Raw genomic sequence first — 26,302 nt, forward strand, 5'->3', positions numbered from 1 at the left:
ATGCCTGTAGTCTCTACACGATGCGCCCCCCCCCCCCCCCCCCCCCCACAACCGCCACCTGAATCGCTAAGCAAGCTGTTCCTGACGCAAAAGAACACCCCCACACCTGGAGCCCCTGGGCCTTGGGAAGCTCGACCGACTGTGTTTCAATGCTCCAGAACAACTTACCTGTGCCTCTGTAGGGTTCCTCCTGGCCTGAGCCTGCAACCTTCTTCCGAAAACCGAGATTTCCCATTTTGTTGCATTGGGTGTCCAACCCGATCACCCCTGTCCTGCTGAGGATGTAAGTTTGGTGCTGCCTTGTGGCCCCCCTGTGCTTACCTTCACCCCTGGAGACTGGGTTACCAAACCGTATTACTTACCTGTAAGCAGCATCGCTTTGACTATCCCCTTTCTCCATTGGATATCATTGGCCCCAGATTCTTAATTTGAACCCTGCACTCAGCTGCCCCTGTGCCACTGGAGGTGAAGGTTTGTTACTTACCACAACCTTGCGTCGTGACAATTCTTTATACTAAAAACCTAGATTAAGAAGTTGTTTGCTTACCTGCAAATTGTTCGATTGTGTTACTCCCACAGGTATTTTTGTATTGCTGAATATCTGATAGGGACTTAAAGCTGCAGATTCTTTACCCAGGTGTCGGGCTGCATCCGGAAACGTTTGCGTGAGTAGTACCCCTGTATACACAGTCTGGTGGCTCCATTCGGCTACGCGTGACGACGTCTGCGTTATGACGTCTTGGTCACCTATATAGGCACCCCACAGGCACGCGGATGTCTGATCTTTTCTTTCCGTGCCAGTTAAGCAACAATCCAGAGCTACCCCTATGTCTCATTTTGACAGGCTTTTTCGACTTTTTCTCAAGTATCTTTTTTCTGTGTGTCGAGGGATGTCTTCTAGAAAGACAGGGTTTAAACTGTGTGGTGCCTGTCACTGCACCACGTCGGTAACCCACCCCCACCTCATCTGTTTCTGGTGTCTCAAGTGCGACCACGACTAGAAGTTGTGCTCTGACTGTTGGGCCATTGCTCCGAAGGGCGTGTGGGAGGGAGATTGGAAGCTTCTTGCGGCCCAGCAGTCAACACCGGCCAGTGACACTCCACGGAGATCCAGTTTGAAGAAAAGGCGGTCGCACAACCGTTCCCGGAGCAGCCCCAAGTCCTCTTCCTCCTACCAGAGGTCTTCAGGACACTCTGGAAAGAGGGACAAGAAAAAGAAGTCTAAGCGGACTCCTTCACCTCTGCTGTCGTCCGTAGCCAAACAAGGTAATGTGAGCACCTGCGGTCTAGGCACGGTTCTGTGGAGCACAAGCCAGGATATAATTCACACCCACCGTTCCTGGAAGCTAACACCGCCCAAAATGTAAGAATTTTACGAGACCATGCGCCCTCTTTTTGAGCGGGCCGACCCCTCCGGTGAGCTTTCGGGGTCGGTGGGGTAAGAAGGGACCCCATTGGATTAAACACTGTTGGCTCCGGTCATGGTGCTGGTGGGGCCTCATGGATCCGGATACAGGAGGATGATGGTCGTGCCAACGCGACCTTCCTTGGCTTCATATCCGAAATCTGTGCCTTCGGCTCCTCCTGCGCCCACTGGTGGTGCCTGCCCCATCCTTATTCCAGACGACTGAGTCAGACCGGTGTCTGACTCCGGGGCCTGCAGAATCCAGAGCTTCTGTGTTGTTACCTGGACATTTTGAGGACTTTTCAGGCACAGGAGAGGATTTGGCGGGGTCTAAGGACCAGGATGTACCTGTAGAACAGATGGATTAGAATGAGGAACTTGGCAAGCCAGTGCACTGTATACATCCCCAGATACTGGCATGCTCTCTCCACGGACTGTGGCTACGGAGGAGGGGGCTTCCGATGTCGTGGTGGTAAGGATGGCAGCAGAGGTCCTTGGACTGGAGTTGCCCTCCGTGCAGGTCAGGACTAATCTCCTGACTTCAGTGCTTCAGCCTGGGGCTTACAACACTGTACCCCTATTGCCCTTTAATGAAGCACTAACTGATGTCCTCCTTTCCATGTGGTCCAAGCCTAGCATGGGCTCCTATGAACAGAACAATTGCACGCCGCCATTGCCTAGGTCTGGGCGACCCAAGGTTCCTCAGCCGACACCCCACCTCTGAGAGCTTGGTAGTGCAGGCTTCGATATCCCATGGCGCATTCTCTTCTGCTCCTCCGAATAGGGAATCCAAAAGACTGAACACACTTGGAAAGATGTTTTCTTCCACCAGCCTGGCATTGCGGTCAGTGATTGCCGCATCCTTATTGGGCTGTTTCTCCCAATCCTTTTGGGAGATGGTTACACATATGCTGCCATAGGTGCTAGGAGAGGCTTGTGCTGTACTCTCCCAGTCCCGATGTAAGATAGGAGAGATGCTGCAAAATTAACCATTAGGTGTGGCCTACACATTACTGACTCTGGGCAGAGCGGTTTCGTCGACGGTGGCCTTGCGGCGCCATGTCTGGCTAAGAACATCTGGCTTCTCGGGTCATGTCCAGTCTAATCTTATGGACATGCCCTTAGACGGATCTTGCCACTTCAGTGACAAAGCGGGCTCAGTGCTTAATGGACACTCGTGCTACAGCCAGATCCTTGGGCCTCTCAGTAACACCCTGTGGCCAGTCTACCTTTCGTGGCAGTGGAAGGGGTTTTCATCCACGCCAACTGTATCCCAACCACCGTCCTGCACAGACTTCCCAAGTTGTGCGAGGACGTGGACACGGCTCATTCTCGGAATGGAAGCCAGAAGTCATCTGCCACCCAGCCCTCGGCAGCCGCATCAGCCAAATACTCCTAGGTTAATTCTGAAAGACCACTCTTCTCAAGTTGCAGGGAGAATCCATCACCATCTTCTCCACTGGAGGTCCATAACATCGGACAAGTGGGACTAGCTGATCATTGAGCTGGCCTATTCTCTGCCTTTCCTTTATTTTCCTCTTTCTATTATGCCATTTCAAGAACGGCTAGAATCATCTAACTTTAGCCCAAGAGGAAGTTACAGCTCTCCTTGCCATCAGGGCTATAGAGAGGGCTCTGATTTCAGAAGTAGGCAGTGGTTGCTATTCTCACCACTTTCTGATTCCAAAGAAGAAAAGGGTTGTAGCCCATTTTAGATATTCGGATCGTCAATCTCTTCCTCAAAAAGGAGAAGTTCCAGATGCTCATATTGGCTCAGGTCTCGTCTGCCCTAGAGCAAGAAGACTGGCTGGTTGCATAGGACTTGCAGGATGCGTATTTTCACAGCCCCATCCTACCGGGCCTCAGACTCTTCCTGCGGTTCAGCATAGGCCACGAGCATTTTCAGTTTACTGTGCTACTCTTTGGCCTTACCAGCGCCCTCTGGGTGTTTACCAAGGTGATGGTGGTGGTTGCAGCTCGTCTGGGCAGGTTATGGGTTTCAGTCCTCCCCTACCCTGACGATTGGCTGTTGAAGGCATCCTCGCTTCAGGCTGTCTCTTCCCACCTTCAGACTGCGACGGATCTGCTGCATTCGCTGGGGTTCTCAATAAATGTGCCAAAGTCACACCTGAATCTTTCTCAGATGCTCCCCTTAATCAGAGCTGTTCTGGACAGTTTTGGGCTTATCCTCCCGAACAGCGAGTCCAGGATATTCAGGTTATGATACAGATGTTTCAGCCTCCATCCCGGATCTTCATGAGACTGCTGGGTCTCGTGGCCTCCTGCATCCTGTTGGTGAAACATGCCAAATGGCATATGCAGGATCTGCAGTGGGACCTGAAGTTCCAGTGAGCGCAGCATCAGGGGAATCTCTCAGACATGGTCCAGATCTCGGAGGGAACTACAAAAGACCTGCAGTGGTGGTTGACAAACCACGATTGGGGTCAGAGACAGACGACTCTCTTTCCCAACCAGATCTCACAGTAGTGAGAGATGCTTAACCCCTGGGATGGGGCGGCCATCTGGGAGAGGTGGCGATCAGGGACACTGGTCTCCGGGGGAGTTGGGGCTCCAGGTGATCTGGTTAGCATTAAAAGCATTTCTTCCCTCTGTCAAGGCGAAGTTAGTGCAGGTGTTCACAGACAACACCACTGCCATGTGGTACTGCAAGAAGCTGGGCGAGGTTGAGTCGTAATCTCTCAAGTGATACTGTGTCTCTGGACATGGCTAGAGCAGCAGGGCATTACCTTGTTGGTTCAACACCTGGCAGGCTCTCTGAACGCCAGGGCAGACAAACTCCGCTACCAATGCCCAGCTGATCACGAATAGTGTCTCCAGTTGAAGGTGGCGCTAGGTCTCTTTCTACAGTGGGGAGAGCTTGGTTTGATCGGTTTGCCTCCTGCTGAGAACGCGCAATGTCAGCAGTTTTGCACGCTGGAGTTTCCAAGGCGACTATCGCTCAGCGATGCTTTTTAACATAAGTGGAGGTCAGGCCTACTGTACGCCTTAACGCTCATACCACTTCTGCCAAGGGTTCTCAAGAAGATGAAGAACGACCAGGCCCAAGTCATTCTTGTGGCTCCGGATTGGGCAAGTCTGTTATTCAGAGCTTCTGAAAATGAGCGTTGATCCTCAGATCAGGTTGCCCCTTTGGGAGGATCTTTTGTCGCAGCAGCAACAGGAGAAGGTCCTCCACCCAAACCGGTCAACTCTCCACCTCCATGTGTGGATGTTGAGCGGCAACAGTTTATAGCCTTTGACCTTGCTCCCGAAGAATGCAAGGGTATTTTGGTGGCCAGGCAGTCCTCCACTAAGACGGTATACGTCTGCCGCCGGCAATTTCTTTTTAAATAATGCACAGAAAGGTATATTTCCCCTATTTCTGCTTCTCTTAATACTATTCTTCTTTTTCTTACCCCTGCCCAGAAGGGTTCTGTGTTTGGTACTCTCAAGGGTTATCTTTCTGCTCAGTCTGATTTATTGCGGCTGCCAGACCGGCCCTCTTTGTTTATTTCTCCTGTTGTAAATAGATTAAGAGGGCTTGTACATATGTTTCTATCAGCGCCTTTTGTCATGCCACAGTGGGACCTTAAGTTGATTCTAGCTATACATATGCGAGCTTCTTTCGAGCCTTTGCATAAATGCCCCCTCTGGCTGCTTTTCATCTAAACAGCCTTTTTTGTGGCAACATTTTCGGCCCAGAGGTTGAGTGAGTTGCAGGCATTGTCATCAAGCCTCCATATGTGATGACCTTTGGAGATAAAGTTGTGTTGTGCACCCAGGTTTAATTCTTCCCAAAGGTGGGAACTCCATTCCATCTGGGTCAATCAATCACAATGCCCACCTTTTTTTCTCCACGCATCCTTCTAAGGAAGAGAAGAATGCCACGACCTGGCTACTCAGAGTAGCTTGTGAGCTGCCAGTAGCTCTCTAGCTCCTTGTGAGTAGCTCTCCTGTGTGCAGCCCTACCTGCTAATATAGAAACATTTGTTTAGTTGAATTATTTGTAAGGCAAAATTAAAAAGCATACATTCAAGATGAAAATGTGTGTATTTTCAGAACTCAGAAGCTGTTTGGAGAAAAATGTTTGCATTTTCAAAATGTATTTAACCCCTTGCATGCGGGTTTATTTCTCCCGCTATGCGGGAGAAATAAACGTCGTTCGCGATCCCGACGGCTCCCGGCCGTCGCGCGCACACGCCCTCCGTAATGCACGACGGCCGGGAGCAGTCGTGCGCACACAAGGGGTTAAAGCTATTATTTGAATTGGAGAGATGTATTACTCCCATTATTACTTGGGTGCAATAGGGGTGCAGCTATGCCTCTCATGTATCACCCATGTAGAGGGGAATACTTCTGATAACTCTGCCTAATGCACTGATGTGATCACTGCTGATAGTCGAGTTCGGGGTTGCCACTACTACATCACTAACATTAGTAGCTCGGGATGATTTTCATTGTACATAAGTAGCTCTTGTTACAGACCAGGTTGGATTCCCAAAAAGAGCATTTTTCAACCTTGACGGCACAAAAGAGTTCCGGGTGGACGACTGACTCTTTGTGGGGTACATGGGAGCTAAAAAAAAGGTCAGGCAGTGCAGAAACAGACCATTTCTCACAGGGTTGTTCTCTGCATTAAGATCTGCTACATCCTGGCTAAGAAGCAACCCCTGAGGGCTTACGAGCTCTTTCCACCAGGGGAAAGGTTGCGACCACACCGTTGGCTCTGGTTGCTCAGTTCTGGACATCTGCCAGGCAGCTACGTGGGCATCTTTTTGCACGTTTGCCAAGCACTACTGCCTTGTCAGTCTGGTCCGCAGGGACGGGCATTTTGCCGGTTCAGTCCCGCAGGACTTTTTAGTGTGAAAAATGTGTCCTCAGCCCACCACCAAGATGGTATGGATTGGGTATCGAGTCAAAGGTATGGAATCTGCAAGTAAAAGTCCCTATCGGATGAACAAGTTACTTACCTTCGGTAATGCTTTATCTGGTAGAGACAATATCTAGCGGCAGATTCCTTCCATACCCACCCATGCCTCCCCGCTCTGCTGACTCATTTGTTAGGGCTAAATTTGTTTCCTTTTTCAGGACCCTAGTTATGACACACACTCAAGTCAGTCGCTTCCTGGCTCTGTGCTTCTGGCGTGGAAAAGTGAAAAGTACGGAAGTCCGCGTGCCTGGTTGCCGCCTATATGGGTGACCACGATGTCATAACCGCTGCTAACGATAGCACATGGAGCTGAATGGACCCACACGACAGAGTGCGCAGGGGTACTGATCACAAAAAAGTTTTTGAATTCAACCAGACGCATGGAAAATTCAAAGGTAAGGAATCTGCAGCTAGATATTGTTTCTACCAGATACTGTGTTACCGAAGTTAAGTAACTTGATCATTGCACTGGGTGTTCACTTTTTATCTTCAAAAGTAATTCTTTTGCAAAACGTATTTACATGCAACAAAGTATCTTTGGTTCGATAAAGTGAGTAATATTTTTTACAAACAATTGGTCTCGGTTTTGGTCAGTGTGTGTATCATTTATTGCCAGTGTGTGTACAACAAATGCTTAGCACTGCCCTCTGACAATCCTTACTGCTCGCCCACATTACCACAAAAGAGCGCATTAGTATTACCTACTTGAGGCTCTACTTGAGCTTCTGTAAAGTCTCTGGGGACCCAGTGGACTCTACGCACACTATACCTCATTCTGGTGTAGTATATACAGAGCCAGAGTCCTACATAGATGGCAGTGGTGGGATCTAGGACTTTGCATTTGATGATACCATTCAGCTGAAAAACTAAAATCCAAAATTGCCTTTAGATTCAAATATATTTTTGAATTGACAATTTTATCTAAATTTCGATTAAGTACCAGTAGTTTTAAGGTGTTTAGAAGTCTAAAACGTTTACTGTAGTTGGGGCTTAAAAGTACCTAGAAGTTTTTTTTTGTTAGTCTAAAATGTCCCCAACTTAAGTAAAATATTGAGTGATCCAAAAAACATAGTTGGTAATTTTGTAGCTTTCTGCAAGAACTACGAAATTAAAACAGAAGCTAGCCCTACCAAGGCTAAGCTCAAGTAGCTCTTGGCAGAGTATGATAGAGATTCATCCCTCTAGTGAGGATGACCTCATTGAGGACAGCCTCAATGAGGAGGACTTCCTTTTAGCAAGAATGGCTCGCACAATGGCCCTTACAGATAGACTCCTGGCTATAGAAAGGGAGAGAGCAGATGTGGGCCTAGTATCCGTAAATGGTGGCAGCAACATAATTCCGAGGGGCAGAGTGAACTCTTATTGACAAAATCCCCAAAGGGATTGTCCCCGAATATGAGAAAGTGATGACATCAGAAAATGGTTCTGAGCCTTTGAGAGGGCCTCTGGAATGAGAAAGCTGAAGAAGTCACACTGAGGAGTATTGCTTTTGGAACTGTTCGCTGGTAAGTGCAGGGATAGACTCCTGACACTCACTGGGACAGATGATGAGTCCTAAGACCTCATGTAGGGTACCCTGATTGAGATCTTTGGACTCGCCACTGAAGAGTATAGGATCAAGATCTGAAAGAAACACGTTAGTTAGATTCCTTACCTTAGAATATCCCCAGGCGTCAGGCTGGATCCGGAAAGATTTTTCGTCAGCAGTACCCTTGCGCGTCAGCATGCGTCATCTGCGACTCCGCGTCCGTCGTCGTGATAGCCGGGATGACGTCGTCTGAGTACTTAGACTCCGCCCTTAAGCGCTGACGTCAGTAAGCGCAGATCCTGGAAGAGCATACCCGTAGTCACTTTTTGCCTAACATTTTGGACTTTTTGGTCTATTCTTTCGAGTCGACCTCGACTCCTGATGCCGGTATGGATGCCCGGGTTCAAGCTGTGTGATGCCTGTCACCGACTAATGTCGGTTACCGACCCCCACCGTCGGTGTCTCTACTGCCTTGGGGCCGACCATGATGACAAGTCGTGCCCCGACTGCCGGGCCTGGACCTCGAAGGCTAGGCGGGAGCGGTCCCGCAAGCTCCTCGAGATCCGTCAGTCGGCTCGGCGCCGCTCGAGGTCACGGTCGAGGAGGAGGTCGAGGGACCGGTCGCGGAGCCGAAGTCATCACCGCACGTCGGGTTCGAAGTCCTCGCATTCAGGTAAGTCGAGGCACAGTAAGAAGAAGTCGAAGAAGCGACACCGCTCTTCTGACTCCCCTCGCGCGACTCGGCCGAGGGTTCGGGTGGCACCACCCGCGCGGCTCCGTCGGAGTCGCGTCCGGCCCCATACCTTCCGGTCCCTGGGCCTAATGCGACTCCGGGCGAGATTCGGGACTTCCTCGTGGCCATGAGGAGTCTCGCTCTGCTGTCGAGGCGTGCCTCCGGGCCCCGCAGGTCCGACTGGGAGGCCTAGCGAGCCGGCAGCTTCGGCACTGTCGACTTCTGTCACGACGCCGCAGGTCCCCGTGGGATCCAGACCTGGATCCCGGTTGACGCCGGTTGACCTTACGATCCCTCTGCCGGCACTGACCCCTATGGTGCCGCCCCTGGCGCCGTCTTTGGACGACGCCGTCCCTAGTTTCAGCCCCGTCCGGGTCCGGCATCGAAACGGCGTCGCCCTGCGCCGTCTCCGGCACCGAGGTATGAGCATTTCATCTACCACCCGGCACCGTCCTTTCTACCTGTATACCAGGAGACGGATGAAGGGGAGGACTGGAAGGGGTCTGAGGACCCTCTGGCACAGCAGTGCCAGTTAAGTCAGGACTGGGCAGACGAGCTGGGGGATGCCAGTGGTCTCGACACTTTGCCTGACACTGGCTAAATCTCTCCTCCTTCCGTGGCTACGGAGGACGGTGCAACATATTCTGTGGTGCTGCGCAGGGCTGCCGAGGCCCTTCACCTGGAGATCCCTGCAGCGGCCGTGAGGACTAACCTCCTCACTGAGGTGCTTCAACCACCAGTAAGCTCTTCGGAGCATCTACTGCAGTTCAATGAGTCCCTCACTGACGTTCTGATGGGCACTTGGTCCAAGCCCTCCACAGTCACTCCTGTGGATCGGAACGTGGCCCGGCGCCACCGCCCTGCTCCGGGCGACCCCAGCTTTCTGTCGGTACACCCCACCCCTGAGAGTCTCGTTATCCAGGCCTCTACGTCCCAGACCGCCTTCCCGTCCGCTCCTCCCAGATTGGGAATCCAAAAGGTTGGAGCGGTTTGGGAAGAAACTGTTTTCCTTCCTCAGTTTGGGGTTGTGGTCCATTAACACCGCGTGCCTTTTGGACCATTATACCCACTCCTTGTGGGATACGGTGGCGGACGTGCTGCCCCAGTGTCCGGAGAAAGCCAGGACATGGCTCGCCCAGGCTCTTACTGAGGGGCGGGATGCAGCACGGTACTCCATTGGATGTGGACTTGACACCACGGACTCGCTGGGTAGAGCGATTGCGACGACTGTGGCGATTTGTCGTCGTGCCTGGCTGAGGTCCACACATTTTTCAGGGGATGTCCAGAGCACCCTCATGGACATGCCCTTCGATGGCTGTCGCCTTTTTGGCGACAAAGCAGATAGTGCGCTGGAGTGCTTTAAGGACTCCAGGGTTACGGCCAAGTCCTTGGTCCTCTCGGCCCCGTGCCCGCAAAATTCCGCTTTTCGCCCCTTTCGTGGCCAAGGAAGGGGCGCCCCCACATGTCCATCCAGCCACAGGCTGCAGAACCAGCCTCAACGCGGTCGCGGGCGTGGATTCCGCCGTGGTGGAGCAGGGGGGACAGAGAGCCGGTCAGTCCACATCGTCTCCCGCGGCATGTGCCTCAAAGTCTTCCTAGTCCGAGCTTTCAGGCCCATTCCATGCCAGTGGGAGGCAGAGTTCGCCATCACCTGCTCCACTGGCGTACCATCACGTCGGACAGGTGTGTGCTGCAAATCGTCCGAAGGGGCTACTCCCTCCCCTTCGAGGCGACCCCTCCAGCCATACCACCACAGTACCACCGCATGTCGGGGGATCACTTGCAACTTCTGCAGGAGGAAGTTACGGCCCTCTTGGCCAAGGGGGCCATCGAGCGCGTTCCTGGCCCAGAAATCGGACGGGGTTGTTACTCCCACTACTTTCTGGTTCCCTAGAAGGGCAAAGGGGGCCTACACCCTATCTTGGACCTCAGGAGCGTGAACGCCTTCCTCCGGAAGGAGAAGTTCAAGATGCTCACTTTAGCTCAGGTTCTGGAGACTGGATGGTAGAGTTGGACTTGCAGGATGCATATTTCCACATCCCCGTCCTGCTGGCCCACCGGCGTTACCTGCGGTACACGGTAGGCCACGAGCACTTTCAGTTTACCGTGCTCCCCTTCGGCCACACCAGTGCCATTCGGGTGTTCACGAAAGTGATGGCGGTGGTCGCTGCTCATCTGCGCAGATTAGGTGTTCCATTCTTCCCCTATCTCAACGACTGGTTGTTGAAGGCGGGCTGCCCCAGACGGTCGTCTCCCACCTCCAGACTACAGCCGACCTCCTGCATTTGCTGGGGTTCTCCATCAATGTGCCGAAGTCACACCTGAGACCCTCCCAGAAGCTCCTCTTCATCGGAGCGGTTCTAGATTCGGCGCAGTTCCGGGCCTATCCTCCGGAACAGCGGGTCCGGGATATTCAGGCTCTGATTCCCATCTTTCGGCCTCTATCCTGTGTTTCGGTCAGGTTGGTGCTGCGACTTCTGGGGCTGATGGCCTCCTGCATCCTGCTGGTACATCCCGCCAGGTGGCGGATGCAGGCTCTGCAGTGGGACCTGAAGTTCCAGTGGGCTCAACATCAAGGCAACCTGTCCGACCACGTCCTAATCTCGAAGGGCACTGCAAGACAGTTGCAGTGGTAGCTCACGGACCGCGATTGGGTCAGTGGCAGATCCCTCTCCCTACCCCAACTGGAGGAAGTGGTGGTGACTGATGTGTCCCTCCTGGGATGGGGGGGCCACTTGGGAGAGGCGGAGATCAGAGGCCTCTGGTCTCCGGCGGAGTCCCGGCTCCATATCAACCTTCTGGAGCTGCGGGCGATCTGGCTTGCACTGAAGGCATTCCTTCCCTCTGTCAAGGGGAGAGTAGTGCAGGTGTTCACAGACAACACCACCGCCATGTGGTACTGCAGCAAACAGGGCGGGGTGGGGTCGTGGACCCTATGTCAGGAGGCTCTGCGCCTCTGGACATGGCTGGAACATCAGGGCATCACCCTGGTGGTTCAACACCTGGCGGGCTCTCTGAACGCCAGGGTGGATGAACTCAGCCGCTGGTGAATGATGGATCACGAATGGCGTCTTCACTCGGCCGTGGCGCAAGGTCTCTTTCAACAGTGGGGAGAGCCTTGGTTAGATCTATTCGCCACCGAAGAGAATGCGCAATGTCAGCAGTACTGCGTGTTGGAATTTCCAAGGCGGCACTTGCTCGGCGACGCTTTTCGTCGCAAGTGGAGTTGCGGTCTGTTGTACATCTTTCGGCCTATACCACTTCTGCCCAGAGTGCTGAAGATGAGGTGCGACCGGGCCCAAGTCATACTTGTGCCTCTGGACTGGGCACGAAGAGTTTAATATCCCGAGCTACTCAGTATGACTATCGATCCCCCGATCCGACTGCCTCTTCAGGAGGATCTTCTGTCGCAGCAGCAGGGGACGGTCCTCCACCCGAACCTGTCCAGCCTCCACCTCCTTGTGTGGGGATTGAGCAGCGGCAGTTGATTCCTTTTGACTTGCCTCCTGAAGTCTGTGATGTCATTCTGGCAGCCAGACGTCCCTCCACTAAGTTTGTATACCCCTGCAGGTGGAACAAGTTTGTGGCATGGTGCACAGCAAATGCTGTGGATCCCTTCTCTGCCCCTCTTTCTGAAGTCCTACTGTTCCTTCTTTCTTTGCACTATCATGGGCTATCTTTCTGCTATGTCTGCCTTTTTCAGGCTCCCTGATCAGCCCTCTCTTTTCAAGTCCCCTGTTGTTAACAGATTCCTTAAAGGCATTACTCGCCTTTTTCCTCCTATTCCCTTCGTAATGCCACAGTGGAACTTGAACCTGGTTCTCACATTCTTAGTGTGCGCTCCCTTTGAGCCTCTTCACAACTGTCTTCTTTGTCTGTTAACTCTGAAGACTGCTTTCCTGGTTGCCATTACCTCTGCTTGGAGAGTGAGTGAGCTCCAGGCTCTTTCTTGCAAGCCTCCTTTTTTTATCTGTCCATCCGGGCAAGGTTTTGCTCAGGACACGTCCATCCTTTCTGCCAAAGTTTATCACTGCCTTTCACATCGGGCAGACCATCACTTTGCCCACCTCCTTTCTGCGTCCTACCAGAGAGGAAGAGGCTCCACCGTCTGGACCCAAAACGTGCGCTCTCATTTCACCTGAAACGCACACAACAGTTCCGGGTGTATTACCAGCTCTTTGTTGGCTACGTTGGCGCCAAGAAAAGTCGGGCCATACACAAGTGGAATATCTCCAGATGGGTCGTCTTGTGTATTAAAGCCTGTTATTCTCTGGCTAAGAAGGACCTCCGTTGGGGCTGCGCGCCCATTCCACCAGGGCGACGGCTGCCACTACGGCAGTGGGACGTGTTGTCCCCTTACAAGACATCTGGCACGCAGCTACTTGGGCCTCGCTGCACATCTTTACTAAGCACTATTGCCTGGACAGCCAAGTCCAGAGAGATGGCTTCTTTGGCCGTTCTGTTCTCCGGGACTTCCTGATGTGATCTTTGTTCGCAGACCCATCACCGGGTTTGGTATTGTAGGGGGATCTATTCTAAGGTAAGCAATCGATCACTAACGTGTTTCTTTCAGATGCATACCTTAGGTGGTAATATATCTGAAAGAAACATTAGTTAGAGAGAGATTCCTTGCCGCCCCACCCATCCTCTCCATTCTGCGAACTGATTTTATAGGGTTAAGGTCATCCCTCTCAGGGCCCTAGTTTCAAGGCACCAGTGGTCAGTATCTTGCATGGCTCTGCGTTCCTGGCGTGGAAAGTTGTGTACAGAACTGACAGCGCGCGAGGGCGGCATCTAAGTAGCTGCCGCTACGTCATCTCGCCGACCACGATTCCAACGACGGACGCAGAGCCCCACGACGCCACCTTCCGACACGCAGGGGTACTGCTGACGAAAACTTTCCAGATCCAGTCTGACTCCTGGGATAATTGTAAGGTAAGGAATCTATCACTAACTAATATTTCTTACAGATATGTTGTTACCAAAGGTAAGAAACTTGTGCAGTAATACCAAAATAATTAGTCAAAACAATAAAAACTCCACAACCATTTCTGAAGCTAGAGAAAAATCCAATAGGAAAAGTGACACCAAAATTACTAAAAATGTATAAATGGAACTGGAAATATGAATTTCTAAAGTTTGCTCAAGCAGTCTAATAGCAGTTGGACAAGGTCCTCCTGAAGTGTTGCTTTTGACGGAAAAAGCTCCTAGCTGGAGAATTTACATTTTGCGCCTGCCGAAGTCCTCTAGTATGTCTGATACTTTCCTCACCTTAACTTGGTCAAGATTTCTACTTTTGCACTTAGTCTTTATTTGGAGCTCAAAGTCCTCCAGTGGGGCAAGCCTGAAACAAAGTCTGACAACGTTCTTTCAACGTCTGACACCTTTGCTATGAACCCTGCTGAACCTCTTCAGGTCTTGGAAGTCCAAAAATTGTTAAAGTCCCAATTTATCAGACTTTCTAGAGTAGTTCCTCTTGGTCTCTTCTATTGTTCCTAGGACCTCAGGGGCAGCCTTGAGTTACCAGACCTACTCTGCAGAGGTCACCAGAAAGCTCCGGTCCAATTCCAGCTGCTACTAGTTAGCTGTCCATGCCAGGAAACATTTCTTGTAGTATGTTGTGACCCTGTAGTCACACAGGAGGTCAGCCAGCTGACTGTTAGAGTCCACTTCTCAGTCCTGGGTACAAGTGGGAGCAGGTCGAGCCCATTAGATCTCCATACTGGTCACAGACAGCAGGTCCAGTACTTTTTTTGTCCTACAAGTCCAGAAAGTGTTCTGATGAACTGTGGGTAAGTAATCACTTGTATAGGCATATGGGTGGGGGTAACTCCCAGGCACTTGCTAACCAATGAGAGAAAAAGTCCCCTTGGCAACTCTTCCAATTTTGTAGCACATCCTATTTTCACTACTGCAAATCGACCCACAATGCACAGTTTTGAGGAAAATCCAATATGGCAGCACATTTTTGCCCTCATGGAGCTTTCTAGTGTGTCAGTTAGAGTTGTGTTTAGGGAAATGCGCAGCCCATCCCTCATCAACTACACCAGAATGGTTCTGGGACAAGTTCCCGATCACAATGGGCTAGTGCCAGGCAGGCTACAGATGGCCCAGGGAAGAAAAGGTTTCTTTTCCCCAGTCTTCCTTTACACTAATCTATGAATGGACAGTCCTCACCCTGGTCCCTTTCAAGTTAATGAAGTTCCTGGACCCTCCCCATCTGCCTTTGATGAACTGAGAGGATCATGAACTGAGATTAGTCACCTACCTCACACCCAGATCTTCCTGCCAAAATACCTAATCTGCTGTTTCTGCTCTGGGGGCAGTTTTTACTCCTCATTAGGGGAAAGCAAAAACAGGTCCCTGCTCCTGGCAGGACAGTACTAACTGGCCTATTGGAGATTCAGACAGAGACAATTTAACTTTTAAAAAGTAACTTTTCATAAATATCTATTAAAAATCATACGTAATCAGTGGTGTTTGAGCCACCTATGTACTTTACCTTAAACAAAAGATAGTTGAGCTTTTGGGGACTAGTCACTGTAGGTACATGTCAACTCTAAATTCTGCATGTACCCCTTTTAAATACTAGGCAACATACCTTGTTGGTTACAAGGCCTACTTAGGAGTGACTTCTTTAATAATTAAAAAAGTAGTGTTCTTTCCTTTCAAAATGGGTTATTTTGTCCGGTTTGCTTACAGGTTTAGAAGCTGCAGCCGTCAGTCTACACAGGTAGGCTTGAAGCCATGATTTCTTGTCAGCCTAGTGGCTGGCTCAATATGTTCAGGCCCTCTTCCCCCTGATGACATTGGCTTTCCATGCCATTTATTTATTTTCCTGTACCATGTACTATGGCCATCCTGGAAACCTAGGCTGATTTTGCTATATTTTAGGGGTCGGAGCAAATACACTGGGTCATGACAGCAGTGCACCAGCATGCATACTTTCAAAGATCAGCAATAAGGCAGCAAAACAATGCGGGTGATCATGCAAAAAGAGGGATTTTTTTCTTTTCTTGAAATGTTATGTGCTGTCTTTTGATTTTGTTTTTTTAAATCTTTTTTATTAATTTGCAAAAAACATCTGGCAATTAATGCAACGTTAATAATACTCAATATACATCATAACAACCCCTCAGATCACTTGTCCCATTGCCCTTCAGCATCACTAACATACAGCGCACACGCTTACATTTCTTAGGCTATCTCCCACTAGCGGCACATCGCTGTAATACTCCACTATCGTGTAGAAGACCGTTCTGTGCTAACAAAGTGATTCATTACTAGTTTAACTGAATGATACTCTAATCACAAATCAAGCCAGCCCCCTCCCCCATCTCCAACCACCCCCTGCCACCGGTGTCCAATATACTTACAGCCGAGATTAACTAATACTACAAAGTCCTCAGCATCACTCATCCCAATAACATCAGAACTGCACAACCCAGCCACTAAACATTTCTTTTCCACAGATGTGCTGTCTTTTGATATAGGCAAAAAGAAAAAATGATGGACAGAATGCTGAACAAATCAAACATTCACCCCCCAGTCACAGATCTGGGTTTAATCCATCGTTTTTTTTGCTCACCACGCCCCCTTAGTTTGGACTGGCAGTTCGGGCTGTACTGTTCCCATGGGGAGCAGGGTCAAGACTGATTTGTATGTGGCTGGGTCGAAACTGAAATGGCATGGTGAGCAGAAAAATGATGGCTTCAGTCCCAGTTTTCTGTACTGGTGGTGTATGTTTGACATTATTCAGTATTACATCCATCAATTGCTCTTTTTGTCTTCCGATATAGAAAGCAGACTATGGTGTCTACATTGGTCCATTGCGAGGTGGAGAATATCTATGCATTGCTACATTTCCGTAGGAAGCGCTCTTTGTATATACTATACTAAAGTAAGGTATAGTGTGCACAGAGTCCATGGCATCCCCAGGGGTATAGCATAGGCTAAATTAGGCAAGTAGTAACAGCTGTCTTTGTGGTAGTCAGGGTGAGCAGTTAGGATTATCCAGAGTGTGTGTAATAATAATTATTCAATCAAGACTCAATTCAGACCAATTAGGCTAGTATAAAAGATATGCTTACGTTTTATTTTTAGAACCAAGCACGACTTGGCACAAGTAGGTAAAATGTACTTTAAATCATAGAACTTTCAAGAAGTGCAATTGGGAATTGATTTACAATTGTTACAGGTTTGTATTGGTTCAAAAAGCAGTTTTAATTGCACAGTAATTACTTTTTGAATACTTTTGGAATATAACGACTACTCGTGGTGGTATGCCTAGATATCTCACCGGGGATCTCACAATACAAGGTAGGGAACACTTTTCTGGCTGTAAAGCACAGTCACTTATTTTTCATTCAAAAGTTAAATTCAACAACAGTTTAGGAACAAAAACTGGTAACTTGGTTCCTAAGGGAGAAAAATGGTTATCGATTTCACAGGTAAGTAAGCGACTTATAAGTGGGAATTTGGGCGTTTAGAACCAAGGTCCCCCAAGGTTCAGGTAGGCACTCACATTGCACCACCAGCGGCACTAGGGGGCACCTCCGTTTGGGGCTGCTCACGAGCAGGCCACTCGGTCTCGGGAACCAAGCTCCTAGGATTAAGGTCCGGGCAAAGGGGGTCCCAGGTCAGAACAAAGTCCACACCACCAACGGCGCAGGGATGGCCGGGTGCAGGGTGCTTCGGAGGGGTCAGGAACCCAATTCAATCCTATGGAGGTTGATGGTTTGGGCTTTTGTCGGGGGGGGGGGGGGGGGGGGGTGGAATTCTCCAAGCAGAGGTTGCAGTCGACGTCGGGGAGTCCTGGAGGGGTCAACCCACGGTGGACTCGACTCTGGAGTGCTGGTGAACCTTGCTGGGACCGGTAAGCCACTTGGACTCGGGCCGTAGGTGATGGGTGCAGTGGTGGTTCCAGGCATCGGGTTTCGTCATCCTCGGCAGACTTAGAGCTTTTCTTTGTAGTTTCTTTTTAACAGTGCTGCTGTTCGCAGGAGATGCAGTCTTTATTGAAGGCAGTCAGTCTTCCCAGGGGTACTGGAGGTCGCTGGCTGCAGGACAAGTCGACTTTTGGTGCAGGATCTCTGGAAACTGCAGACTGGCCTGTAGGGCTGGGGCAAAGTTAGTTCTTCTCTGTAGTCTCCTCTATTGTGCGCCGCCTTCTTGCAGGAATCACCCTTTTGGGTTCAGAACTTCCCCCTAAATACTGTATTTATTAGGCTTTTTAGGGGTCTCGAGTAAGTAGCCAATGAGGTACTGATCTTAGGGTGACTACACCCTTGGTGTGCTCACCCCACGTGGAGGAGTGGGCACAATCCCTAAACCTGATTGGAGAGTGCCTGCTATCTGCAAAATGACGGGCAATGAAGAGTGGGCTTTACCTTGCCTCCTCCAGCTGAGGGGTGGATTTGGCAGAGGTGGGCTGTCTAATTTTTCCTGCTGGTCTTCCTGCCATAAGGGGGTGAGACCGGATTGGGCCTGCTTCCCATAGTAGAAGAGGCTGGGGGGGCCTTTGAAGCTATCGTGCCACAGATGGCTCTTCCTGACCTGGGGGCGGTGTGAACACCTCCGCAAAGGAAAGGCTTTGCTTCTGGGCCCAGGGAGCGGAGGCTCCCTCCTCAGGGGGTCCAGAAACCTGTCTTGTTGTGGCAGGCTGGGGTTTACCTGTCATGGAACCCACCAGAGGCTGGATGTTTTTCAGGGGGCCCTCTGAGTGCTTACTATAATAAATCCCACACTGGCGTCGGTGTGGGTTTATTGTGCTGTGAAGTTTGCTGCCAAACTTACTAGAATTCAGTAAAGCCATTATGGGGCTGTGAAGTTTGTAATGACAAACTCCCAGACCATATACCCTTTAGGGCTTTACTGCACTTAATTGTGCTAAGGATGGACTTAGACATTGTAGGGGTACAGTGCTCACGCAACTGCACCCTCACCAGTGGTATAAGTCACCCAGCTAGAGGGGTGACTTACCTACACCATAGCAAGTGGGTTGCAGCTATGGCACACAGGTATGTGTGTGCCATGTGGTCTTCAGTTTTCTCTGCACCAAAACACTCAGCCTGGAAAGTGTGCATAGTTGGGTGGGTGGGTGTATGTAGGTACAGGACCTCCAAGGGTGGTGCAATATGTGCTGCAGCCCTTAGAGGCCTTCCCTGGTCACAGTGCCCTTGGTACCCATAGTACCTCTTACAAGGTATTTACATGTGGCCAGAGAGGTGACTATTGGGGGAGTACAAAGCTACAGTTTTGGGAAAGAACACAGGCCCTGGGAACCTGATTGGCAGGGATCCAGGGCACATTAGGTTAATGGGCATCATAATTCTGGTAAACGTGTGTGTGTGGGGGAGGTTTACTGCAACAAAAACCCACTTTCCTACAATTACCATATGAGAGAAGGTTGAGAGTTACTTTTTCCATATAAAATGCTTTGTAATGTGTTGAGATAAGACTACAATGTTTGTGGGTTCTGAAGTAATCTTGATGATACAGATTTCATTACAGTTCATATGCCCTGAGGAGGTTCTGTAGAACTAAACATGTTGGCTGTGGCTATTTTTGATTTTATGTCGCATGAAGAACATTTTTAGAACCCAATAAAGAAGAAATAAGAAAAATTACTGTTTTGATTGGACTGCTTAATTGTATACTTGTTTCTGCTTTGCAGCAGTACCGTTCGCAGCTGGTACTCTACTGAGTGTGCACTAATTTGACAGTAGGGGAATGTTTGGAAAGTGCTATTTTTTTGTTTCAGGCTGCTGTCAGTTGATTGACAAAAAGGTGAGGATATACACTTCTTTCTTATTCAAGGAGTGATAATCAACAACATGCTGACATTTTGCTTGGTTGTAGCTTCCTGCCAAGGCCACAACTTTTTATAATTGCTGGTCCCTTGTGACCAATACTTCATGGTTCGACTGGACCGCAAGCAGACTGCATCAGCTGAAACACATTTTAATAGGGTCCTGTTGCTTCTGTCGTCCTTTAAGGCTTGCGATTGAACTATATCCTTTAAGGGCCTATGAAGACCACTTAAGTGCTATGAGTAAGTAAAGTAGCTGCCCCTCCTGACCAAGACCAGTACAATGCTCACCTGAAAGATGCCTGTGAGTACAACTTCAAGGAACCAAGCAGCACAAAGCTCTGTTCCAAAAAGCAGTCACCTGATATAGGGGTCAATGAAGGCTCACGCAATTTGCAACACTGAAAGAGTCTCTTCAGGTCCTCTACTAGCTTGGCACATCACAAGATCCCCTACAGTTTTGTTCATCCCCAAGCTTATTGCTTTCTGTGTAGGCTCCATTCACCCTCCCAGTCCTCCAGGGAGAACCACTTAAGCCCCTAGCTCTGCTCTCCTTTGTGACTATGCCTGTGTGTACCAGACAGTTCCAGACTACCATACCCCTATAAAATGTATACCAAGCCATTATTGATTTGGCCTTTGGTGCACAAATAAACTTGTTACACGTCGGACCTCTTTTGGGTGTTTGACTTTTGCTCTTTTCCTTGCACTGTGTGTCATGTCTACAGTCCATTTTTGTACCCATGAAAAAAGAGGGCATGCACGGAACATCCAATTTGTTACGTTGTATCATCCTGTAAATCTTGAACCACAATAGAGGATTCCTTGTGTCTAGTCGATTTGACGACCTTGTATAAGCTAGGGTTGTCCTACAGTTCCATGATTATTATTTTTTTGCTTCAGTCGTAAAGACTAATACTGTTTGGAGGGTGAATCTCTGCTTGTGGTATATTTTTCGTTGGAGAAGGGGGAGTTGGGTTAGAGGGGCAGACTGTTTTCTTCCATCTTGTTGCGGAAGACTGAGCCCTTGAGCTCTGTGATTAATAAAGCTCAACATCTAGTGTGTGTGTGTATGCATGTAGATATGTGTATGTGTTTTTAAGGTTGCGTATCACCCAGTCTGCCGGAATTATTCTAAAGATTATGAAAATCACAAACATGCCAATGATGAACTACAAGCCACTTTTTGGAGCGTTTCTACTCCTGACATGCATTTCTTTCTTCTTGCCTTTTAGATCTTGTCTCACGTTTGGAATTGGAAAGAAACCTTAATGATTTGAAACAACAGCTGGACAAAGTTATTGAAGAAAAGTCTGATTTACAAAAAGAAGTAGATGTGCTACCGGACTACAAAATGTTGCCAAGTAAAGTTGAGAGGCTAAAAAAACAGGTAATTATGATGATCTAAATAAAGGGACCCATTTTTTTTTTTTTTTTTTAGCCACTATCCTTTGCATGTTATATCACAGTCTCCATTAATGGGATCTTTTCGATATCTGAATCTTAAAAATGTCCACTCACTCCAAGGGTAATGCACAAACATATCTTCAACTAGCCACCAGATCCTATCACTGCTACTCGAGAATGCGTGACTTGGCGTCCACTTACTTCACCTTACAGTATAGAGAATTTAAGTTTTGTTTCTGACGTCCATATACTTAGGTTTAAAAGAATTTGGACACCATAAAAATATAATAGCATTTTTTAATATGTACTTTGGTTGCAAGTTTCCCCTTGCTGTGTTGTTCCCAGAAAGCTTTGGGAACAGCATATTGTCACCTAAAACTGCAAAATGTCAACTTAACAATTAAATATTGTCAATGCACGTTTTCTTTACATGGAAACATGATGCTTCATCAGTCAAAGTAGGTCAAGACATGCTTAGAATAATAGGTATGTCTCAATATCGACCTAGTAAACAAAACAGAAAATGTTCTAAGTATCTGAGAACTTTTCTGTGGTAAATATTGTTTTTCCTGCCAGCAAGATTTCTCCAAGGGCGCTTGTGCACGTGCTCTCAGAAGTACATCATTACATTCTCGTACTTTCATTCGTACTCTTGCGCACTCGCATTTACATGGCCACTGAAATATACACACAACCTCTGAACCCAATTCCCACCAACACTCCAACGCTCCATTACAAAGCTTCTGAAAATCCTCATAAAGAAAAGCAAAATCCGTGTCTCATAACTTGGTGATATAGATTGATTCCAAATGACCTTTTTCTGAGTGGTGGCCAGTGTCTGTTTTAGAACATTTAAGCATCAAATGTTGATCTTGTCTGTAAAGTTGACTGGCGTATTCCTTATAAACTACTATCTAGTTGTCTGTTTTTTAAGCGTATACTGCTAGAGGGTTGTCGGAGACCCACCTAGGCAATATCTGCATGCATTTTCCATTAACTTTTTTGGGGAATGAGAGATCGTAAAAACTGCTGAATGGAATCACACCAAATTTGGCAGAAAGATAGCTCTTGGTCCAGGAAGCATGCTTTTTGTGATTTTCATGAAATCCATTCATTAGTTTTTGAGAAATGTAGGTACAAAAATATTTGTTTATCTGGATGGTTGTGCGATTTGCTGACCCCTATCCCTTGTGCTCCCATCCCAAGGGCCAAAATGGATTTTTAACCTTTTTTTGTTGTTGTTTTTACCACAATCATGGAGTACTCTAGCGGGACCGCAGCAAAAAAAATAAAAAAATAATTCCGCCATTGTTTTTTATATTAATGACACCCCAGGATGGGCCAAGGCCCGGGTATAGTTAGGTATAAATATTTGGGATGGGGGATATGTGTGTGGCCCTCTCCCTGAGCCATCTTCAGTCCCAGTAACCCCATCCCCCAGGGCCTGCCATATAACATAAAGGAAAGGCCTGCTGCCCACCTCCCGAATCTTGCAAAGCCCCGGGGACCCTATTCCCTGGGACCGGAGGGGTCCATGCAACCCACAGAAAAAGGGGAGTGGGTTGCATGGACCACTTCCCTAGCCTCGCAAGGTCCCGGGGTCCCCATGCCTGAGGCAGATTTTTTAAATAAGTGGAGGGAGTTGGGCAGCACCCCTTTCCGAGGCTTTCCAAGGCCAACCTATATATTTAAAGAGGATAGTGGTTTGCTCCCTCCTCTCAGAGCCTGATAAGGACCCAAAGACCACATCCACTGGGGCCAGTTCACTCAGGGTGTCCTGCGGAGCACACCTCAGAAGCTGCAAATAAGCTCCTGCCAGGTGGGAGCACACATTAACTGACATTTTCATCTAACTCTAACATCTCTTTAACCTGTTATTTCTCTGTGTGTGTCTGTGTCTGTCTCTGTGTCTGTCTCTGTGTCTGTCTCTGTGTCTGTCTCTGTGTCTGTCTCTGTCTCTGTCTCTGTCTCTGTCTCTGTCTCTGTCTCTGTGTCTGTCTCTGTGTCTGTCTCTGTGTCTGTCTCTGTGTCTGTCTCTGTGTCTGTCTCTGTGTCTGTCTCTGTGTCTGTCTCTGTGTCTGTCTCTGTGTCTGTCTCTGTGTCTGTCTCTGTGTCTGTCTCTGTGTCTGTCTCTGTGTCTGTCTCTGTGTCTGTCTCTGTGTCTGTCTCTGTGTCTGTCTCTGTGTCTGTCTCTGTGTCTGTCTCTGTGTCTGTCTCTGTGTCTGTCTCTGTGTCTGTCTCTGTGTCTGTCTCTGTGTCTGTCTCTGTGTCTGTCTCTGTGTCTGTCTCTGTGTCTGTCTCTGTGTCTGTCTCTGTGTCTGTCTCTGTGTCTGTCTCTGTGTCTGTCTCTGTGTCTGTCTCTGTGTCTGTCTCTGTGTCTGTCTCTGTGTCTGTCTCTGTGTCTGTCTCTGTGTCTGTCTCTGTGTCTGTCTCTGTGTCTGTCTCTGTGTCTGTCTCTGTCTCTGTCTCTGTCTCTGTCTCTGTCTCTGTCTCTGTCTCTGTCTCTGTGTCTGTCTCTGTCTCTGTCTCTGTCTCTGTCTCTGTCTCTGTCTCTGTCTCTGTGTCTGTCTCTGTGTCTGTCTCTGTGTGTCTGTGTCAGGGTACAGGGCCTTTAAGGGTGGCACAATAAGTGCTGCAACCCTTAGGGGCCCTTCCCTGGTCACAAGGCCCTGGGTACCTAGTGTACCATTTACCAGGGGCTGACATGTGGCCAGAGTTTGTCAATTTGGGTTTAGGTTTCAGCATAGTTTTAGGGAAGGAACATAGGCCCTGGGTACCTGATTGGCAGGAGCCCAGGGCACACTCAGTCAAAGTAAATTCAGCAAGAAGTGGGGGCATACCATGCAAGAAAGATGGCACTTTCTCACACTTGCCCGATGTCCAGAGCTTGCTCATGGATATGCCCTTCGATGGCACTCGCCTGTTTGGCGATAAGGCCGACCGTGCACTGGAGCGTTTTAAGGAATTGCGGGCCACGGCCAAGTCCTTGGGTCTTTCCACGAAGAGCTCAGCTACTCCAGGTTTTCGGTACTTTCGTGGCCAAGGCAGGGGCACCCAGGCACGTTCCTTCAGCAAGCCTGTGCCGAACCAGCCTCAGCTCGGTCGCGGATGCGGCTTCCGCAGGGGCGGCTCTGGGAATCAGCGTGGGGGACAGTCTACCTCCGCCCGCTGCTTCTACCTCCAAACCTTCCTAATCCGAGGTTTGTGGAGCACCCCACGGCAGTGGGTGGCAGGATTTGCCATCAACTCCCCCACTGGCACGCTATCACATCAGACAAGTGGGTGTTGCAGATCATCTGCAAGGGTTACTCCCTTCCCGTTCAGTACACCCCTCCAGCCATGCCACCTCGGTACCACCGCGTGTCGGGGGCACACTTGGCGACTCTCTCACAGGAAGTTGCGGCCCTCTTGGTCAAGGGGGCCATTGAGTGCGTTCCTGGGCCAGAAGTAGGGAGTGCTTGTTTTTTCCACTACTTTCTGGTCCCCAAGAAGGACAAAGGGGGTCTGTGTCCCATCTTGGACCTCCGGGATGTCAAACGCTTCCTCCGGAAGGAGAAGTTCAAAATGCTGACTCTGGCTCAGGTCTTGGCTGCCCTCGACCCTGGAGACTGGATGGTAGCGTTGGACTTGCAGGACACATATTTTCACATCCCCATCCTGCCGGCCCACCGGCGTTGCCTGCGGTTCACGGTAGGCCAGGAGCATTTTCAGTTTGCCGTGCTCCCCTTCGGCCTTACCAGTGCTCCTCGGGTGTTCACGAAGGTGATAGCGGTGGTCGCAGCTCATCTGCGCAGGTCGGGGGTGTCAATCTTCCCCTACCTCGACGACAGGTTGTTGAAGGCGGGCTCGCCCCAGGCAGTCGTCAACCACCTTCAGACTACTGCTGACCTCCTGCATTTGCTGGGGTTCTCCATCAACGTGCCGAAGTCGCACCCGAGTCCCTCTCAGAAGCTCCTCTTCATTGGAGCGGTTCTGGATTCGACGCTGTTTCGGGTTTATCCTCCCGAGCAGCGAGTCCGGGATATTCAGGCTATGATTCTGATCTTTCAGCCTCTATCCCGGGTTTTCGTCAGGTTGAGCCTCCGGCTTCTGGGCCTGATTGCCTCCTGCATCCTGCTGGTGACACATGCCAGATGGTATATGCGGGCTCTGCAATGGGACCTGAAGTTCCAGTGGGCGAGCATCCGGGCAACCTGTCCGATCAAGTCCAGATCTCAGAGGGCACTGCACGACAATTGCGGTGGTGGCTCACGAATCGCGATTGGGTCAGTGGCAGATCCCTCTTCCTTCCCCAACCGGAGCACACAGTGGTGACTGATGCGTCCCTCCTGGGATGAGGGGGCGATTTGGGAGAGGCGGAGATCAGAGGACTCTGGTCTCCAGTGGAGTCCCTGCTCCATATCAACCTTTTGGAGCTTCGGGCGATCCGACTTGCACTGAAAGCATTCCTTCCCTCTGTTCGGGGAAGTGTGGTGCAGGTGTTCACGGACAACACCACTGCCTTGGGTCAGTGGCAGATCCCTCGGCCTTCCCCCAACCCGGCCACACTGTGGTGACGGATGCCTTCCTTCTAGGGTGGGGGCGGCCACATGGGAGAGGCGGAGATCAGATGCCTCTGGTCTCTGGTGGAGTCCGAGCTTCACATCAACCTTCTGGAGCGCTGGACGATCCGTCTTGCACTGAAGGCATTTCTTCACTCTGTCCGGGTAAGAATAGTGCAGGTGTTCACGAACAACACCACGCCATGTGGTATTGCAACAAACAGGGTGGGGTGTGGTCGTGGACCCTATGTCAGGAGGCTCTGCGCCTCTGGACATGGCTGAGACATCAAGGCATTACCTTGGTGGTTCAACACCTAGCAGGTTCTCTGAACGCCAGAGTGGACAAACTCAGCCGCCGGTGCTTGATGGATCACGAGTCGCGTCTGCACTCGGACGTGGGGCAAGGTCGCTTTCAGCAATAGGGAGAGCCTTGGTTAGATCTATTTGCCACCGAAGAGAACTCACAATGTAATCAGTTCTGCGCGTTGGAATTTCCAAGGCGGCACTCGCTCGGCCACGCTTTTCGTCACGAGTGGAATTGAAGTCTGTTGTACGTCTTTCCGCTTATACCACTTCTGCCCAGAGTGCTGAAGAAGATTTGGCGCAACCGGGTCCAAGTCATTCTTGTGGCTCCGGATTGGGCATGAAGATACTGGTATCCCGAGCTACTCAGCATGGCGATCGATCCCCCGATCTGACTGCCTCTTCGGGAGGATCTTCTGTCACAGCAGAAGGGGACGGTCCTCCACCCAACCCTGTCCAGCCTCCACCTCCATGTGTGGAGATTGAGCGGCGACAGTTGACCGCTTTTGATCTTCCTCCCGATGTCTGTGATGTCATTCTGGCAGCCAGGCGTCCCTCCACTAAAACGGTATACGCCTGCAGGTGGAACAAGTTTGTGGCATGGTGCACAGCTAAGGCTGTGGTTTCCCTTTCTGCCCCTCTTTC

The 26,302-nt window shown here is 49.9% G+C and overlaps 1 protein-coding gene across 2 annotated transcripts in view; it reads left to right on the plus strand.

Moving 5' to 3' along the window:
* CENPE (centromere protein E) overlaps window positions 1-26,302 on the plus strand; it is a 1,911,253-nt gene that overhangs the window by 300,746 nt on the left and 1,584,205 nt on the right. For both annotated transcript variants that reach the window (XM_085641421.1, XM_085641422.1), the window contains exon 23: window positions 20,642-20,796. In XM_085641421.1, coding sequence (XP_085497547.1) covers window positions 20,642-20,796 — 155 coding nt within the window. The remainder of the gene's footprint in view (window positions 1-20,641; window positions 20,797-26,302) is intronic.

The sequence above is a fragment of the Triturus cristatus genome, chromosome 2_2, assembly GCF_964204655.1.
Source record: "Triturus cristatus chromosome 2_2, aTriCri1.1, whole genome shotgun sequence".
Taxonomy (NCBI): domain Eukaryota; kingdom Metazoa; phylum Chordata; class Amphibia; order Caudata; family Salamandridae; genus Triturus; species Triturus cristatus.